Consider the following 20,813-nt stretch of genomic DNA (forward strand, 5'->3'; position numbering starts at 1 on the left):
GGGGGAAGACCTTATCCTAAACACTAATAATCTCAGCTATTAATTAATTAAATGTGGGAAGGGTGGGCAGCCATCAAGGAAGTGGGGAACAAGAAAATACTTGGGGAAAGGGGATTGTAATACGGCTGGAGGTGGGCTAGGGGTAGGTGTTTTTGGAAGGTGGGTAGAGGGGGAAGGAAAGATAAAGAATCTACAGTAGCGAGTCATAAAATGAAGGCATCGTTTGTTGTGCCATTCATGGAATGACCTGGCCAACATTGTCATTGCTCCTCTCTGAACCCTTCCTAGTTCTGCAGCAATGTAGAGGGACCATAACTGCACAGAGCACCCCCAGTCATACTGCACCATCAGCTCCTAAGAGATGCTAGAATATTTCCATTCCCTGTCCTCTCCCCTAAATGTCATAACTCTTAGTTAGCCCTTCCAGCTGCAGCAGAACTTTTAGCAGAGGTTTTCACAGAACTGGATGCAAGGGCAAGGTCCTTCTCAGCTAGCTTAAAAAAATAGGAGGTTTGACAAAATGTTTCTTTTTAATATTTTTTTGCTTTAGTCAATACCATATCTTTGTCATATTGCTGTCCCATAATGTAAGTTGTTGAAGTATCTGTGAAGCTCTCCACAGTGTTCTTGCCTCTTAACTATGGCAAATAACTGTAATTTCATCTACATTTTTATTCGCCCCCATTACCAACTCTTCTTCTAAAACTAAATAAATAGGATGGAAATTAACCTTCCCAGCCTTCAATACGTGATAATATTTTGCCTTTTTCTTTATGACTGTTTGGGTTCATCATCAGAATCTTACCAGAGGCCTTTTGGAAGTCTCAAGATATTGCATTGATTGCTGCCCCTTTAAGTGCTGCACGAGAAGCACATTTGTTGCTCAGACATGTCTTGCATTTTATCGATGGGGCTACACCAAAGGTGAGAAATAAGATGTCTTAAGCAGACCCATAAATAAGTGGGATCGTAAATTTATGACATGGAGACGCATGCTATGTGGAGGAGAAGACAGCCAGAGAGTAAAGGTCTTCAAAGAAGAATGTAGCAGTGTTTCCATCACATCCTAAGTGGAAGCATTTCTACTCCTCTTTTAGAGTGGGATGTTACTTCATGGTGAAGAGTTCAGTGCTTTTGTTAGGTACAAGCAATTATGCTGTGTACTTTTCATTTGAAGCCAGATGTTTTTCCAGGTAGGAGGGCTCAGTCTTTCAGCCCTAGGAACAGCTAATTTTACTCCATTTACGAGTAGGATAACATTCCTAGGGTCAAAGGTCTGCTTTGGAGAAGATAGCAGCATTTTTTTATTGCTTGCTGATAGCTCTAACCCACTTCTTAATCCTTGATATGGTACACCATAGGCCCAGCATGAAACACAGCATTTTTATGCTTACCGGGCTTTGACTTATACAGTCATTTTTTCTTATAGTTGTCCTGATTGTCATTTTCTGGCAAATCCTTTCTTCCTTTTTGCCTGATAAAATACAGAAAAAGCATACTGAATCAATACACTTTTTGGACTGTATTTCCTACTAAAAAAATGAAACTATTAAAATTATTTTAATAATTATACTTTGTCTTCATTAATGTACACACTGAAACTATTACTTCCATAATTATATAATTTTTTAGAAAGAAACCCCTCATATTAATAAATATCTCCTCTCCAGTATGATTGATTTTATAGCTGGCACATATGAGGCATTAAGCTATATATATTATATAAATATTAAAATATTAATATCATTTTAAATTTCACATATGGCAACACAAATATAAGCAATTAGAAAAAAGATGTCTCAAGTGGTTTTGAATAGTGTTAAGTAGGAATATTGAACATAAGTTAAGATTTTGATTCTGCATTTTAGAAAATGTTCAGAACTTAACATTTGAGAAAGTAAAGCTGGGAATTCGATAACCACCTTGATGATATTTTGAATGTTTACAATTTAAATAGAAGTATATTATTTCAATGTATTTTTGAGAAAGACAGCCCTCAAGGAAGCTTTGAAAGAGAGGGATGCATATATTAGCTAAATACAGTGCAGTTTTTACCACCAGAACTGGAGCATGTAGCACTCAGTCAGCGTAAGGGCCTAGGATTAGGGAAATACTGCATTTTTAAGTATATTCTGGGAGATATTGATAGTTTTTGCATTTATTTTACAAACAAAGCTGTACAGTGCAAAGCCATTTTTTAACATGATAAAAATCATAATATAATACTGAAACGATTAAATGTGCAGTCTTTCATGCTGCAGTCCATATCAGACTGTTTGTTATTACTATCTGTGTAACAGCAGTTATTTAGATCTCCTATTTTCACTACTCATCAAAATAATCTATTAGTTTTGCTACGCAACCATTCTGGACAAGCAGCATATAAAAAAACGAGCAAGACTCTGTGATGGAACTAGCAGGTCACTGTACTATGGAAGCTGTTGGCCTACAGCAGCTTGGTTTTTCTTCCTCAGCAACACTTAGGAAAAAGAAGCCCTGTGATATTTCCATCAGCAAGCGTTTGCCAGTATCAATATGTGTAGACAACGCAATCTTTTTACTTCTGCAAGTCATATAGAGAGATATATGACACTTCAGAGTAGAAGGTGCTGATGTCCAACGAAAACTCTGCTGCTATACTTTTCTCTCTCCCACCTTCAACTGTCAAGAAGGTCTGTAATCAGTATCAGGTGTGGTTTTTTCTACTCCTTATTTAAGGAGTTTCAGTGACTTACCTATCCTTAAAAGCAAAGAATTATGATCATAATGCAACAGTTCTGTAACAGTCTGTAATTCCTGGTGTAAAGAGTATTTATTAATGCAGAACTGTAATTGTATGTTTCCCCCCCCCAGCATTTTCATAACTTTGTAAAACATGTTATTTGTGACAAAGAAGAAATACAGCATAAATCCATGTCTGCAAAGGTGAGACCAGGCAGTAATGCACACTCTCGCTCTATTTTAAGGCAAAAACAGTTCAATCATTAAATTCAGAGGCCTGCAATCAGATTTAGAATCTCTTGGTAACAGTATTCCAGATGATGGTATTTTTAAAGTAACATTTCCTATTACAGTTACCCTGTACAGTAAGTTCATGTGTTAAAACCAATTTCAGAAAGGAAGAGGAGGAAGAGCCATCAGCAGTGTATGCCATAAATGGTTGAACCTAATTCTGACAGGTGCTGAGCAGTGAGCCAGGCTTTACACCAGGCTTTAGAAAACCAGTGTCTGGGAGGCCAGCAGGGGATCAGCATCTCTCAGGATCAGGCCCAGTACCATTAACAGCATGGTGACATGTAATGGTGATGACAGCTATACCCGTATATCAAGCAGTGCTTACACTATTATTAAAAAAAGAAAATACATTATTAAAAATAATACCTGGTTCACAATTAATACTACCAGTAGGCACTACTGGACTAATGGCAAAGGGTAATAGACCCAATCCAGAACCTGGCAGAATCATTAGGAATATAAGTTTCTCATAAAATAAAAACATTTATATAAAAATGACATTTCATTAATTCTTACACTGCCAACTGCAATTCTTTCTTTTAGCAAAAGATGATGAGCTTTCCTGTTAGTCTTTCAAATTTAGAAACTCTGCAGCTGCTTCAAGTCTCACTAAAGATGGCCTAAACTTTATTACTCTCCTGGTTAACACAAAACTGGAATGATGCTTCCTTGTAAACCAGACTTTTGCAATGAGAGTCTCTATGGCAAGGTAAGAATTAAATATATGCACTCACTTTGCATGCATTGAATTACGCTCTTTCAGAAAGGTTATTTGTTCCCATTAAAACCCCAAGGTGTTGCAAGCTCTACTTGTAAGTACTGTTTTTAACTGCTTCACCACAGGGCACATGCTTTTAGTTAAAAATAAAACAAAATTAAAAGAAAAAGAAAATAGCATATAATTGTATGAATTATATCTGGTTTCTTTAGCAGCCACCTCAGCAGGTATTTCTGAAGTATAACAATGCCTTTCCTGAGGCCACAGATTATGGCCAAAAATTATAAATCTTCCTGGTCAACAGAAAACCAGTAGCCATTAATTCTTTAGACTAATTTTCTAAAAAAAGTCAACCTAATTTGGGGGGATTTAGTTAAATATTTTCGAAGATTTTCGAAGATAGCTAATCTCAATGGAGAAAGAATATCAATTAAAAAGCTTTTAGCACAATTCTGGTGTGTTACTTTTCTCTGCTGATCCTCATTTTTTAAAAAAGTTTTCTGTTGTATTAAAATAGCTTTTATTTCTGTGTTTTGGATATGATAGAACAACAATACTTGCAGTTCACTTTCAAAGCTTTGCATAACTTGGAAACTTGAGTATTGTTCTGTATTTGATAAATATGAATGTTTCCCCTTATATCGCCAAATTATTTACAATACATTGCACTTCTGAATTTTATTTAATTTTCTGTGCAATATATGGTTGCAAGTCTGTGACTTCCTATTCAACATTACTAAGTAATAATCTGTCTAAAAAGTCCCAAACACTAGTTTGCTTCTATATTTTAACTCTAATGTGGAACACAAAAAAGGCCAAAAAGAGAGGGGAGAGTTTTCTGTGGTATTCAATGTGTTCGCGTTCCACACAATAAGTTTTACACAACAGTCTTTTATTTTTATGCATACATAATTATATGTCTTGATAATAAAATCTTTCCTAGCCAGAACTGCAGAGAAAATCAGTTTGTTGTCAATCTACTTTTAAAAGTATGTAACTTATGAAATCTTTATATAAGTTTCCATCACAATTCATGATATTTTAAAGTTACACACTCAGAACATGTGAATGTATTCTCAGATATTACAATGTGAATTTTATATAAGGGTTGCGACATCAGTATTACTAGAACTTTTCCTCATTTGGGATTTTAAAAAAAATATTATTCTAGTTTTTTGGCCCTAGAAAATACGTACTAGTGATACAGAATAAATTGATATGTTTGGAGATGTATTTTAAAACGTCATCGAACTAGGAATCATTTTAGGGGAGAAAATCCTTATGTTCTATGGTGAAAATTATATAGGTGATATTTTAGAGTCAGCTTAGCAATAAGGAGAATGTTTTCATTCTTTTAATTGAGAGAACTTTTCCTCTTCCATGGGTTATATTTGGAGAGATTTGGTTATACTCCAGAACAATAATGTTAAAAATCACCAAGTCAGCAGCCAAATGAAGCAAGACCTTTTAATAAGAATAGTTAGGTAACTACAACGACGTTATCTGATTTGGGGGGGACTGCATGCTTTTTCCTTCTTTATGTCCCGGCAACTGAGATTAAAAACCACAGCCCTCCAAAACCAAAGCCAGACTAGCACATATTGCAGCCTTTATCACTTACAGGTCTTGCAGCAGCCATCATTAAACGTCTGCACAATTCCTCCATTCTAGGAAAATAAAAGGAAAATATATCAAAAAAGACTGTGCCCAATGCAAAGGTTGATTGTATCTGAAGACATTTCATGTTTTAAAGATGCCTAGCTAGTAAAGATAGCATCACTGAAATCAAGAAAATACAGATATGTATCAGCTGAAGGTTTGGTTCATAACTTCTTTACAGTCTTTAACTTGAAAATGAGTCGTCGCTGTTTGTCTGATCTGATCTGGTTTCCTTTGAGTAAGCCACTAAGTTTCTATGAGCATCTTTTACATCATCCACTACCATCTATTTCTCCACCACTGAGATTTATTAGGATAGTTTAAAAAAATTAATGTATGCAGCTTTTCTGATGATTTAAAAGGATTTATGCTGATCATATGCCAAGAAGAAAATTAATATATGATAAGCAACTCTTTACAAGATTAAATATATATATGTGTGCGTATGTATATACACACACTTTTGAAAGAGAACCTTAACTGCAGAATTTCAGAATTGTTATTGTGCTCAATTCTTTTTCTAAAACAATTATAGTCTGTTATTGTTTTCTTCTAAGGTTGCTTGTTAGCTAGAAAGTAAAAATATATCAAAAAAATATCTCAAAGTGAATAAAATATCCTTTTGAAATTAAAAGAGAGCACAAGAGACAGAGAGAGAGACTCAGAATCTGTCAGAATGGGTGCAAGCTAGAAACAGCTGCCCACAATTTTAGTGCATAGCCCAGAACTGCATCTCAAGCAAACAGCTGAGTAACAACAGAAAAAAGACATCTTAAACTTCCATCTTTTCATGCTAGCATGCACTTTTTATCTCATTACAGAAAAAAAAATAAGTTGTTGAAGAATTTCCTAAAAGAGCACTTAAACTCAGCCTCTTAAATCCATATTCCTAAATTGCCCTGAGCTGCCCATCAAGAAGAGCTTTCTCCTCGGCTATTGGGTGAAGGCTATGCTCAGCATCTTTGAAAAACAGGCCAGACTGAGTCAGGCAGTTAATGTTAGGGCTCTGTTCTTTAAAATCTTAACCATTATTACTAAGGAAGGATCCTAATAGATGGTGACAAAGGGGTTCCGAGGAAGAAACTCAAGCATAAAGTCAAAGTAGAACAGGCATTAATTTTAGATTGAATGCCTTCTTCAGGATTGGAATAAATAAGGACTTTCTTAAACAAATGTGATGGATAAGTAGGACTTACGCTAAATTTATAATCTGTAGTCAAGGCAGCAATGGTACTAACCTTGTCTACATGTATATTTATTTTATTATTATTTGTATCTAGTATTAAATATACGGTGTACTGCAAGTGCAAGAACTAGAATTATAAGAAGCATTATAAAGCTAGAGAAGTATTAAATTAGAAGTTAAAATTGTAAACAAATATGTAATGTACTTGAAGCATCCACATTCTTCAAACCAGTTTATATGGATATGCCAAATTTACATTTTTTGATATATGATGTAGGTAGATTTGCTTTCATATATGACAGTTTTTGTTATGTTATACAAAGTTTAATTGAAGAGACAGTAAAATTTATAGTTATGTCATCTTTCTAATCTTTGCACAGCTTAAGGAATTTTTAATGTAGCCTCCTTTTATATGCAGCATTTCTGAATCGCTTGATCCAATTTATTTAGTGTATGTGTACTACAAACTTGGCAAAGTGTTATTCCAAACTAAAGTAAGACATGGTGATTAGCACTTTGTATAGTGGTATGTCAAGCATGACTCAAATTCCACAATGATCTCAGTGCAGTCATCATTAAGACCCAAACCAAACTTTCATACTCCTCACAGATATTTTGCCAGACAAAAAGCAAACAGGAACAGAGAAAACAAGACTTCAAATTGCTTACTTCCATGTTTTTACTTACCACTTTTTTAGTTTAAAGAAAGTGCATGAGGTGTGCATGCGTTACCAAGTGTAAGCCAAACTCCAAATCAGTTCTTGTCACTTACCTGACCCAAAGTACAAACCTTTGTACACTCAGTGTCATTAAAAGGGGGGCAGACAACACTTGATCCCAGCATGATGGCCCCCGCAGCAGTCTTTGCACATTTGTAGTTGGTGCAGTTGGAGCTCCAGGTGCTTCCTTCCTGAATATATAAAACAAAACCATTGTCAGGAAAGACAAAATATTTCAGCTTTATCTCCAAACCCAAATGTCTGTAAAAGTGGTGCCCTCATGCTGTAAGTACCTACAGGAGTTCAAAGTTTGTTGCAAACCACCCACAGGCAACAAAGGGAAAGACCTTCCTCTAATACCCAGTGGCTGCTCCTCCCTGTAGCCATGGCTCTGCTCTCCAGCGTGCTGCTCAGCCTGGGTGTCCTAGGGAAGAACAACAGGGCTCTACACCAGGGAAAATGTCCAGTAATTTCTTTTGCTCCAGAAGCAGTGGGAAGCATGAACTAGGTCATGGCCACACCTAAATTTCCTTTTGCATGGATGCTGGAATGCACTGTCAGGATCCTGAACCCCGGTGCTTCAGTTTGCACGTGTCCCTTCTGTAGAAACCAGGCGGGGAGAAGAGTGGCCCTGGGAAGACGGGGACATAGGGGTCCTGATGTGGACTCAGAAGTGTCCAACTCTTCTAAATCACAGTATATAATTTAGAGTTACAATTTAATCCCTATCCTGCACTTAGAGCATATCCAGCCTTAAGTAAATGATGACATTCATCTATCTTTGTAGAAAGTATTTCAACCAATAAAATGAAACAAGGTATTCACCTTGTGTGAAATGGCAGGTTTTTAAATAAACACACTTTTTTTCCTATCACATACCACAAATAGTCCCTAAGTGCATAAGCAGTAGGGATGTATGAAGCAAAACTCACAGCATGAGTTAACTAAGAGACATCTGTTTATTGCATCATTAGAGTTATTTCCTGTCTCTATCCAGAGGCACTTACCTCATACACAATTAGTGTTCCGTTCTCGGTATGAAAAGAGCAGGACACGTTTTGACAGGTACCACAACAAGTATGGTGACTAGAGGAAGGTATATATATTTGATGCTGGAAAGAAAGGAAAGCAAAAAAAGAAACAAACAAGTATTTTATAAACATACCGTGTATGAAAATTAATTGATTTCTGAAACTAAAAATACCAAGAGAAACAACATACAAATGGATGGATGGATATGTTTACATATGCTACTAGAAATTTCCCCTCAAAATCATCCTGGAGACACAAGATACATATCATCACTGTTAAGTTCTCAGTTTTTTGGTGAGCAAACAGGACTAGCAAAAGTCTTCAGTTTGACTTTTATCCTAATTGTGTAGTTGTGCTCATTAATTGCATTGTTCCTGTATTTTAAGAATACTCACAGCTTCACATTGCTGGGAACAGTTCACCATTGTAAAATGCATCGCATTGTATCCCGTGTTCTGATCTTTTTCTTGTAAGCACTGTGCAGTGTAACAAAGGTCTCCATCCAAGTACTGAATCACTGACTGCCCAGGATTCAGTACTGTCACCTCTTGGAAGATACACACATCATCCTTCTCTAACACCAAAAGAAATAGATGTTACCAGAGGCGGAAAAAAAATAATCATCAAGCAAATTAACAGAATCCTTGAAGACAGAAGCAGGGCAAAGTCCCATGCTCTGCAAAGGTTTTCTAATTGTTAGACCTGATTGGTTGTGGGTTTAATTGCTAACCAAGGATGGGGAGGTATAATTCAGCTTAAGAAAATGCTACAAAATGCTAAACTATCTAAAACTGATAATGTTCCTACTGTGGAAGAAAAAAAAATAATCAGTTCTTCTTATTTTTAAAGAGTTCTAAATATACTTGGGCTAAGTACAATATCTGAATTATTCTGCACATCACAAAGTGTAGCCTTTCTGTCAATTAGGCTAGTAAGTTTACATTTAGCTGTGGGACAGTAATATTCTTAAGCTGTACTGTGACCATGTACTTTGCTGCCAGAGGCAGTTTAGCCTGTGCTGCAGTCAGGCTTGCAATGTACCTCAAGCACCTCTGTGCAAAGTACAGCTGAAATTTAGTCTACATGGGGTAGTGGAGTGAGGGAAGGGAGCAGAGGGGGAGCCCATCTTAAGCCTGGGCATCTACCCTCACACTGGCTGGACAGGTCTGTTGCTCTGGTGTGAGATGTCAGCTCCTCCATGCTCGACAGTGGGCCAGGGGCAGTCGTGCTGCTCACATTCAGCAAAGGTTCTCAACTTGCTTCCTACCTGCCTCTCACCAGTGACCGTTCCTGACTCTGAAAGCTTGGGCAGTTCTACGACACCTACACCCCCCGCCACAACAGACACAAACTGGATGAGAAAGCAGAACTAGAACTAGACCTAGCAGAGAAAGCATCATGTTCAGGTAAGAGAGCATAATTGCACAACTAGGTAGACACCCGTAAAATCAAGAAAAAGAGTGTTTACGTTTGAGAAGGTTATTAGGGTCCTATTTCTGCTTTCTTTGCATGTCCTTTTTGCTATAAACTAAAACAAAACAGGTAAGAATATGAAAAAGTTACCACAAATGTAGTGGGTGCATCCACAAGCACTGGAGATGCTACTATCTACTTTTTTAACTTCTCCCTTAGTAGAAAAAGACAAGAGAGCTTGCAAAGTCATGCACAATTATACTGAATGCTAAACAGACAGTTTTTGTCTAAAAATGTGAAATACTACTTTCATCACTTCCACCCCAGCTTTCATAAAAGAGAAAAATTGCAATGTACTCGTCAAACAGTAGCACATTCAGAGTTATTCAATGTATTTATCTCCTTAAATAGGAGCAAAGCACTTCATTTTCTCTAGGAATGCATACAAAAAGTGGAGTGTCTAAACAACATTTTTTCCTGAGTTAGAAAGTCATTTCAATAATAAATATATTAGCAGAAGTCTTCCTTCTATGAATTTTCTTCCAAAAGATAGGTGAAAACTATTAAATTGGCATCTCCTGTTTTAGGCCTTACGTTATGCACTCTTCGCATAAGGGGAAGAGAAGGACAAGCCACAGGCATTTGATAGGGAAAATGTCCCTGTCACCATGGTAATAACGGGAGTTTGAACATTCACTCAGTTATTTTCCAGATCACAGTCCCTATCACAAGAAAGTGTGTGAGGAGCAAAGTATTTATGACTTCCTATATCAGCTAAATTCAATAATGTTAAATCATTTTAATTAAAAGCATAAATGTTTAACAAAATAACATATTTCCCCAGATGATACATATGATCATAATGTTCATCCCTTATTAATTATTTTAAAAAAATGGGAATCGTTTATGTAGAAAAAACTTCCCAACATATTATTTCGAGTCCACATTGAACAGAATAATAGTACAGTTGCTTTTCTTTTGATATCTTAAGACATACAAAGTGGAATTTCCACAGGGAACAGCTGACAGCACTCTGCAGACACTTGCTGGAGTTACATGTTTGAGCTGGGGACTGAGAGGCAAAGTCCCAGCTTGTCCCTGTTCAGCCTCATCGCCCTTTACAACTAATTGAAACAAGGAATGGAAAGGGAGGAGTAAGAGGGTGGAATGCTATTAATAAAAATAAATGAAGGACAGTGCTTACCAATTTACATGTCAGCATAGTAGTGTTTTCACAGCTACATTCTGAGGAGAGAACAAGAAAAGCATTAGTCAGCTGATTATTAGCTTTTGTTTACAGCACTGACTAAGAAATAAAGCAATAATTACCACAGTGCCATTCCGGACAACACTGCCCAGGTATTTTTTCCTTCACAAGTGTCATGTCATCTGTGCAATTCATATGGGGCTCAGAACAAAGATTTTCATCACAAACTAAAGGGGAGAAAAGACAGGTGTGAGAATTTACTCACATTTCCTTTGAATTTTCCAGCTTGTATTTTTCTTGATGAACTATTCTAAAAATGTATTTTTTAATAATTTTTTTTTGTGTTTCTTAAGTATCTCAATTATATTTGGAACTGAAAAATAAACCAAGATTTTCAAAAGTGCTTTTAGTCACCTTAGAACAAGTTTAAATTTTCAGAAAACATCACACAGCAATCACTAATATTCTTCATACTTCAGAGTGACTCAAGCTGATAACCATTACCAAAGACAACTAAAACCACAGCTTTTGCAAAAACATTTTTTTTTTTCATCTCAGCTTTGTTGTAAAGCACATTTCTGTAAGATAACAAGGAGCAACTGCCCTCCTGGGATGACTCTTGTTTGTCTTATCAGAAGAGGCTTACTGGGACTCTGAAAAAAGACCACATACTAACTTTCTAGCAGCTAAAAGTTGGCAAAAACAGTGACAAAAGCCTTTGCAGAAACTTTCACCTGGGCGCAATACAAGGTAAAAAAAAAATACAAAAAAACCCAAAATGTAGAACCACCTGAAGTAAAAATCATGAAGCTCTAAGCTTACTGGAGACAATTTAATTAAATGAAATTACCCAAAGTCTGTAACAGGACAAGAATTAATACAGGAATCCTCCATTGATCTAAATTAAGCAGTTCCGCTTATAGACATTACTTTGGAACATACAGAGCAATTTCTGTATTTTTTAAGGCTGGCAAAGTGACTATGTTATGCTGCAAGTATTTTTCTTCTGGCTGCTCGTTGTTTGAACAGTAGTCAATCCAGCAGTATTTGAAAGCCTTGGCCTACTCCTTCCCCCAACAGCTAAAAGTGCAAAGGAATTGCCTAAATGTTAACAAATAGTACAACAGCAGAACACCAACATGAAAACTGTCACATTACAAGTGTTTTAATGTATGAACAGTTGTATATTTCTACCCCAAGGATGTAATTTTTACTGAATTTGGTAATGTATTGAACTGGCAACAGTTATACTCACCGCAGTAGTAATGAGGGCAACAGTAATGTATGGTATTAAGGTCTACAGTGAGAATTTCCCCTTCATTACACAAGGGAACAGGCTCAATACAGGATTCACAAACTAAATTAAAAAAAAAAAAAAAAAGCAGATATTTACAAAATTATAAATACTAAAAAGTTAGCACATGAATTCTATTTAATTGACTATAGCAATTCGTATTTGATGTTACATGGATAATAGAGCTTTTATGGATTGACATTCAAATATAAAACTGTAACAAAGTTAAGTATGATGTTCAAAATGATGTTGGAAAGAAAAGATCCAAAACCCCAAGAATAATTCATGCTCCAGTCAGCCTGGTCTGTGTGAAGTCCCACTGACCTCTCCAAGAATTCTGAACTTAAGTTACTAGGTTTAGAACTATAGACTGTTCTTTTAAATGCTAACTATTCCTTAATTTTCCATAAAAATATTAGAGGCTTCTTACCACAGAGGTAAGAGAAACAACAGGGATCTTCCTGTTTTGCTTCAACAATAAATTGGTCTTCTCTGCAGTCCAGCTGGGAAGCATTGAAACAAACTGAAGGATCGCATTCTGTAGGATATGAAATAAACAGTATTTTAAAAAGAGTCACAGAAACAAAACTAAAAAGATAAAGAAAACACATTCTTCACCTCCTTAGTAAAAAAAAAAAAATCACCCCACATTGACTGTAAATCAAAAGTGACACAAAACAAAAAAAAAAATATTGGAAAGGGTGAAAAAAATACATCATTGCCTGGTGCTATTTACAACATTCCATTCTGTTAACAATCAAAACAACTTGTAAAGCAAATTTTCTTACAACACATAATACAATTGTGGAAAATCTTCGAGTAACTATGGTTTTGTGTTTCCCTTACCACACCGGTACTGTGGACAGCAGGACAGGGGGTGGTAGCCTACCACTAATTTTTCGTTGGGTTTGCATGTTGGAATAGCAGCATCACACAATGACATGTTACATTCTGTGGAATAAAAAACAATCAATTTTGACATATTTGAACAGATAGTGCAAGTGCTATAGCTCAAAATATTTATACCATCTAGGGTAGAGATCCACAAACTAAGAGCAGCCCAAGTCATCTTAAAGTGCACTCTATAGCATCATGTAGACCACCAAGCTCAGCCCAGGGCTAGTATTGGCCAGTATAGTATATGTGGCATTGTACAAACACAGTTACATCCCTCTTACAACAGGTATTTGCTTGCACTGCTTCCTACACATCAAGTCAGCTTAATGTCCCGGTGAAAACATTCCTTAAACAAATTGACAATACAGTGTAGCTCATTCCTTAATAAGCACAAGCACCATATCAACTGGACCATTTGTTCTCATTTTCCTTGAAGATATTATGAAGAAATAAGTATCTTTTGCTTAACATTTTAGGAGCAATAAGCTTATTCCTCTTTCTAACAACCACGGCTAGACAGACTATTAGTATTCAGTGATCAGCTCACAGAATACTTCTTCGGGGAAGCAGCAATAGGTCAGGGGATAGTGCTTGTGACATGAAAGCACTAATAGGAAAAGTAAACAGGCTCTGATGACTGCCCCAATTACCATGGTCCTTCTGTCATTGAGCATTTATTAGTTTATTTTGTTTCACTAGTGGACTTCTAAGAAAAAAAAATATTTCAGTGAGTCAGTTCTTACGAGGTGACCCAATCAGCCACAAGTACCTAAAAATCACTTCTGGAAAATGTTACCTCAAATCCTGGTTAAAGATTGCCTTCTGCTAGTGAATGTCAAGCACTTACCTTATACTTCTGTTACTGAAAAAAAATGTGGTACATACCACAAACTTTTTTTGGACAGCAAGCTCTTTCTTCCATGATGTGGACAATAACTTCCCCCTCTCTTTCACAGACTGGTGGTGGATCCTCAGTGCATTCAGGTTCTACAGCAACAATACTTCCATTTTCTAAACATTTATACATACAGCAGCCTCTCATTGACCCATTCCAGATCTCCCCTGCAGAGCGGGGTTGTCCTTTGTTATCTGTACATGCTGAGAGAAAAAACATCATATCTCTTCAACAAGTAGAGAGAGTAGATTTCCTACAAGCAACTATGAATTGCATAAAATTATTGCAAAAAAATAAGAGCACTGTGGAGCATTATGATCAAGGAATCCAAGAAAATATGATGACTTCAAAAACCCCCAGTGAACAAACGCTTTGCTATGGGTGAAAGTAAATAATGAGTGCAAGGGAAAGAACCTGTCCATGCTATTCCTTCCTGATTACTCCAGGAGATAAAGCCTGGGAGCTACAGAAGAATAAGCATCATTTTTCCCCAGCAGAAGTATATCAGCATGGGGTCTTGAATCCAAGTGAACTGATACCACAAACTGCTGTAGCTTGAGCTAGGCTTGTTTGAAAGGCTAGGCTTTGTTGAAAGGAGCTGTAGCATGTCCACAATTACTGAGGACTGACAGAATTTAAACATCTCTTCTACTGAGCTGTGGTTAATATTAGCATATCGGCAAAAGCACTCTGTCCCGCTGCACTTACTACATTTTTCTTCTGGTATACACAGGTCAGAGTCTGTTCTATGCAGAATAGTGCCATTTTTACACACGCAGTCTTCCCTTAAATAGGAACAGGGAGAATCTTCATAGAACCATTTATTCAAGCATGTCTTGGCTTCACAGGGTTGTACACAAGGCTGGTATTCCTTGCCCTCAGGACAACTCAGTGCTGCAAGTAATAAAAACAGGACATTGAATGCTGCTGTTATTCTTCCAGCATTTCATTGGATAAACAGGTAATAAGAACAAGTGAGCCTGTCACAGAATGTATTTATATTTTAAGCAATACTTTAGGTAAGCAATTCATTCAATCAAGATTAAAACTGATTCATGACACTTTGACCATAAAAATACATCTTAAGAACTTGTATCCCAGTTTACTAATGCTGTGATAGAATCAGATAATACTTCCCATAATATCAGAAAGAAGTCTATTTCTAACTAAACACTCCAGCAGTGTATAGCCACATTGAGGTACAGAACATAGTTATCTGCTTACAGCAGTAATCAGGTGTCCTCCATTTAATGCAGATGTTGTGCTTGTTGCATAAAGCCACATATGCAGAAAGGGCATCACACTCGTAATTCCAAAAATAAGTACTGTTGATCCACATCTTCTCACAAAACTCCTGTGGTGACACCTAGGAACATATTGTAATTGAGAATTAATAAGTAAAAAAGCTTTCTGTAATTTAAAAAGAAATCATTGATTACAAGAGATAATACAGCAGCAAGAAAAAAATCACAAGCAGTGTCTAAAGTAAAGAAAATACTATTTTTTCAGAACACTCATTCTGCAAAACTTAAACTGCCAGAATTTTTATGCTCATTAGTAGACACAGAACACAGTCCTAAGGAGACTGTCACACTACTTACAAGAACTTTTGGAGTATAGCTCTCTCAGCTAAAAGTCAACAATCTCAGTTAAACATTGCTGCTGTACCTTTTTTACTGTACCTTTTTTGCTGTACCTTTATTACTGAGTGCTCTGTTTCTCTGTCTATAGCCTATGTTACTGGGTTTAAAAGCAGGTAGTCCAACCTCTATTATTTAGTTGGTTTTATTTGCATAAGCTCATGAGACAATGGGAAAAGTCCAATTTTGTTTTATTCTGCCTGTTCACCACTGTGTTGCAGCCCAGCTCTTCCTGTGGTTTCAGCAAATTTTCAAGCAGTCACTCACTTCTGCCGTAAAGTTCAACTTCTGCCATAAAGTTCATTACACTGATGATTCTGCTATAAAACCTTGTCCAGTTGCTTCATGCCTGTGAAGCACACAATACAATCTATCTACTCTGGCTCTGCCACCAGCAGGTATACAAAACAACAAAAAAAAAATCATAATGGATGTACCAAGTGCTTAGCAATTTTGATGCTGTATCAGGTTTTGCTATAAACCAGGAAAAGATGTAATTGCATTGTATCTGAGGCTATGAGAGTTCTCCTGGAAACATTTATGAAGTAGGAATTCTGACTATTCATAGTCATCATAGAATGGTTTGGGTTTGAAGGGACCTTAAAGATCATCTGGTTCCAAGCCCTCTGCCGCGGGCAGGGAAACCCTCCACTAGTGCTGTGCTGCACTACCTACCTCTAGTGGCAGTCTGCACGCTACGGCTACATCCCCATTAGAAAGTACAGTGTCCAGAAACAAAGAAGAATGATTTCTGTGACAAATGCTACCAAATTGTCCATGTAATAGTGACTACATCAAAATTTGTTTAACTGGAAATTTCTTTAGTCCAATCAGTCTCAGACTGCATGAGTTGCTGTTGGATGCAGCAGAAGCATGAGACTTTCCATTTTAGTGACCCATGTAAAGCATTTATTAAAAAACAACTCTTCTGGAATGTGTTTGTGTTGAGATGATGATCCGGTGTCTCTCCTTTGAGATTTGCATACTCAATAATTTAAGAAACAGCATAATAGCATAGGAATCCACATAGATGTGTGTTTACAATAAACGATAAGACGAAAGTATAAGACAGATGTTAAAGCCACACATCCAGTTTTCAACTCATGGAAATAAGCAAAACATTAAAAATGTGCACATATCTCTCACTCTTTTCTTAACTATACATCTTTTCTTTAATTTGCACCTGGAATTTCTCTGATATTCATACTCACTTTCTTGTGACAAGGGATGAAAATGCTTCTGTTTAACAGTTCCATACAATATGTGCAGTTATCTTCAGTACAGTTTCTTACTGGCCTCCTGGTTGTTACATCAAGTGATTTCTCAATTTCCCAGCTCTTAATGAACACTTCAATTTCCTCAATATTTGTAATTATGGTCCTGTTTTGCATTTTCAGGTCATCAGTAGGATCTCCATTACACACCCCTGGAGACAGAGCATCACATTCAAAGCACATTGAATGCAGGCACTTCTGCATTGAAAATTTTCACCTTTTCTTTACTTGACTTAAACAATATTCTTAAACACAGACAGAGATGAGTACATTTTTTAAAGTCAATTAAATAATATGTACTGATCATTACTTGCTCTGAAAACTACTTTATTACCAAGCAGTGCTTTGAAAAGGAATTATTGATTTATTATTATGAATTAATAGAATTTCACATAGAGGTGAAATAGAATTCACCTCAAACAGGATTGTCAGTGTAGTTAATGGGAGTCACAAGGAGAGCTGCAGGGTCATAGAGCAGGTCATAGACACAAAAGGGAGGTATAAATTTTGAATGGGAAATTCTTAAATAAGAAAAATATTGCCTCACCACAAAGTCCTTCTGTCTTCATTGATGTGTTAGAGTGTGGTCCATACTGTATGTCTATAATGCCTGTAAAGTGAGCCCACTTGATGCTAATACCAGCTGGGGTATTAACGACATACATTGCACCAGTATCCTGAATACTCAGTCCTTCTTTTGAAAATGGTAATGATTGAATTACAGAATCCACTGTTACCTTAAACAAACCAAATAGATTTTAGGGGTAAAAAAAGATTGTGAAGAAGTATTTTATGTCTTTGCATTTTATAGCAAAAGATATTTTTTACAGCCTCTGCCACATACAATAACAGTCACAATCACAAAGCTTCCCATCAGTGCCATTTCCTATAACTGCAAATGAAGTAGGCATGAGAAAAAGAAATTATACAAAAATCTTTTCTAATTAAGGAAGTTATAATGCTTATTTATCACATATTGTATGATAAAACAAAACACAAAAACCCCTCATCCTAATTATTCAAAATTATCTGTTCCAACCTGTTATTGACCAGCAGGAAAGGCGGCTTAAGTATTTATCATGTCTTGGAACATTTCTTTCTGGTTCTAGGATTTCTGGAAATATAGTCTCAAGTATAAATGCCTTTTGCAGCTTCTTTAAAATCTCAAAAGAACTTTACAGTGTCATTACAGATAAACGACATGTAAGCATGGTATCAGAAATGCATATTTTTTGCTTCAAGCATACCATGAATTACTGGGAACCTGAACTGCAAAAGTAACCCTAATCCTGCAGTACATTCATCATAAGTCTGATCTATTGCATTCTACACCAGAATAGCTCTCCAGCTATCTTTTAAGTGTACACGTGCTATATACCGGTGATATGTACTTACTTTTCTTTCTAAACGATTGATAAGTAATTTATGTGTGCGTGTTGTTACATTTAACTTCTTAAAACAGAGCCCTGAAGTGCTGGCAGGAGGAACCTTGAAAGAAAAGTGACAAACAAGTTTAGTTACTACTGTTTTCCTATACCAGTACCAGTGCTATAGGAAATTTTTCAATATGTGTAATACTAATATATTTTATAATTAGTAAACAAAAAAAGTACTCACTAGTTTTCTTATTGAATTTGCACTCTGGAAAACATTAAAAATACATTAGAAGTGTAATGATAATCAGTAACATTCTTATTTGGCAAAAATAAGGTGACTTTTTTGTGTTTGAAGTTCTACAATCAGCTTCATAATTAAACTAATTTAATGTATTCCTTATAAATAATAAAAACCACACATTTCCCAGTCAATGTAGTGCACCTTTCTTGTTAAAGATTTAAATCAAGGAGGCTTATGTGAAAATAATACAGAACAGATAACACAATTTCCTGAACAAGTTGAATTAAAAATACATAGAAATAAAATAGTCAGGCCAATAAAATCCCCTGCCCTAACTTTCATAAAACTCCTATTTTACCAAAGCATCCTTCTGCACAAGATTGTAGCTCTATAAACCATACTTCAGCTGGCTTTTACCTAAACAGCTTTAACACCGAGAGCAATTAATTACTACTGTCACAAGAGTCAGCATATACTGCAAAGCCCTTTCAAAAATATTTCTTGAAGAACTACAGCTACAGACTTCTAAAGCTCATTTGCCTATGGGAGCTGCAGTCACACCAAGAACAGTAAAGAGAGGAATATAAAAGAAAACCTCTAAAATGGTGTAAGACTCAGGACTTAAAAATCAGATGTACAGTTGCCCAGTGAGAGCAGATAAGAGACTAAATAGGGATAGGAAGGAAAGAAGCTTGATGAAGGTCCACGTCAGGAATTTGTTCATCCACAAACCAAAGATGGCAATACAAGCCAGTCGTTCAAGGGTTGCATAAATTAGGACTACGGATGATGCAAATGAAACGTATGTACAGACTCTAAGGATGAGACTGACCTGACCTAAACTAAAAATAAAGTTTAAAAATAAAGAGGCTGGATCCCCTCTGTAGGCAATGCAGAGAATTAGACAACTACAAAGAACAACTCGTCGCACTAATCCCAAACTCATCGAGACCTTCCTAAAGTAACTACAAAAGATTTTTGTGACTATTCAAAATATGTAATATATGACCATATGGTAAAGTATAAATTCAGGGCCTGAAGAAGATTTGCAGGTCTGAAGTTACATCACCTCTGATAATTTAAAAGGAACCTACATTTGAATTTCCTTATAACGTAATACAACAATTACTATTTTACCTAAAATAAAATTTAGCTAGACAGCATGATGAGGCATAATTGAAAATTAAATAAAGATTTTTCAATGAGTATGACTTTTATCTGAAAGCTTTAAGTGATATATTTTTGGAGAGTTTCATACTCATGACACAAAAATTGAAGAAATCATTACAATTATTGTGGAAATGCAAGAATCTTACCTGATTAGCAGGACATTTTTCAATATGAGCAACGATAGTTTCTCCTGGTAACTTGACTAAAATATAGGAAGCCATATTACAGAGGGCTATGTTGTTTCCATCAAATGTAATAATGCTCAGTTCAGACAGTACGGAACATTGACCTAAAAAATAACTGTCATTTAATGAGGTTACCATAAAACCAAATGCAAGGCATTTCTAAAAACTTTCAGGTTTAGCAATATTTGCTTTCCTATGACATATGTTCCCATATATATTGACGACCTTGTTCTGCAGACAGCATACTGAGCCATAAGCAGAAAAAAGTAGTTTATGTTACTGAGTGGAAATACCTTGACCCACTGCTATGTCTCCAGGGTAGGGGAGAAAGATTAAATTGATGAAAACTTTTACTTTAGCCAAGGTTTTATGGGCAAAGTCAATGAATATTTGTCAGATTAATGAATTACTGTCAGATAAAATATATGCATTAACTTATACATATTTTTGAGATACTGATAACAAGAGACTGATCTGTTCTATCTTGAGGACAAATATTTAACAGTGTAATATTGGTTTCAGTAACATTGCAGGGTTTTTAATATGACTTCTCTTTGGCCTTTTTGTTCCCTCAGCAGTCAGTCATCTGCCAGTTTCTGAAGTTTCTAAATATTAGCAAAAACTACAGTTAGAGTTAATTGAAATTTGGGGGTTCTGTCTTTCAGAAAATGCCAGTATTTAATTTGTTTTCTTCACAAAATGTTGACATCTCAACATTTCTACTGAGACAAAATCTGAAAAGTTTAAGGCAGAAAATATTAATGTTCATGTTGCAGATTTAATTTCAATGTTTTCATTCAAATCAAAATATGTTTACTCTTTTGAATGTTAATTCAAAGACATTCACTGTATATCATTCTGTTTTGCCGATGAACGGCTCTTTTAAATTCAC

At 36.0% G+C, this 20,813-nt stretch overlaps 1 protein-coding gene across 1 annotated transcript in view; it reads right to left on the reverse strand.

Annotated features, from left to right (window-relative positions):
* OTOGL (otogelin-like) overlaps window positions 1-20,813 on the reverse strand; it is a 94,062-nt gene that overhangs the window by 2,962 nt on the left and 70,287 nt on the right. Inside the window, exons 40-58 of the mRNA XM_014963313.1 lie at window positions 19,883-20,025; window positions 18,567-18,590; window positions 18,345-18,437; window positions 17,497-17,686; window positions 16,887-17,101; window positions 15,260-15,401; window positions 14,744-14,929; window positions 14,026-14,238; window positions 13,090-13,194; window positions 12,674-12,781; window positions 12,205-12,306; window positions 11,072-11,176; window positions 10,947-10,987; window positions 9,893-9,956; window positions 8,725-8,903; window positions 8,305-8,409; window positions 7,369-7,488; window positions 5,355-5,400; window positions 1,395-1,474 (exon numbers count right to left, since the gene is read on the reverse strand). Of these exons, the coding sequence (XP_014818799.1) occupies window positions 1,395-1,474; window positions 5,355-5,400; window positions 7,369-7,488; window positions 8,305-8,409; window positions 8,725-8,903; window positions 9,893-9,956; window positions 10,947-10,987; window positions 11,072-11,176; window positions 12,205-12,306; window positions 12,674-12,781; window positions 13,090-13,194; window positions 14,026-14,238; window positions 14,744-14,929; window positions 15,260-15,401; window positions 16,887-17,101; window positions 17,497-17,686; window positions 18,345-18,437; window positions 18,567-18,590; window positions 19,883-20,025 (2,261 nt within the window). The remainder of the gene's footprint in view (window positions 1-1,394; window positions 1,475-5,354; window positions 5,401-7,368; window positions 7,489-8,304; window positions 8,410-8,724; window positions 8,904-9,892; window positions 9,957-10,946; window positions 10,988-11,071; window positions 11,177-12,204; window positions 12,307-12,673; window positions 12,782-13,089; window positions 13,195-14,025; window positions 14,239-14,743; window positions 14,930-15,259; window positions 15,402-16,886; window positions 17,102-17,496; window positions 17,687-18,344; window positions 18,438-18,566; window positions 18,591-19,882; window positions 20,026-20,813) is intronic.

Source organism: Calidris pugnax, unplaced genomic scaffold (assembly GCF_001431845.1).
Source record: "Calidris pugnax isolate Ruff unplaced genomic scaffold, ASM143184v1 scaffold44, whole genome shotgun sequence".
NCBI lineage: Eukaryota > Metazoa > Chordata > Aves > Charadriiformes > Scolopacidae > Calidris > Calidris pugnax.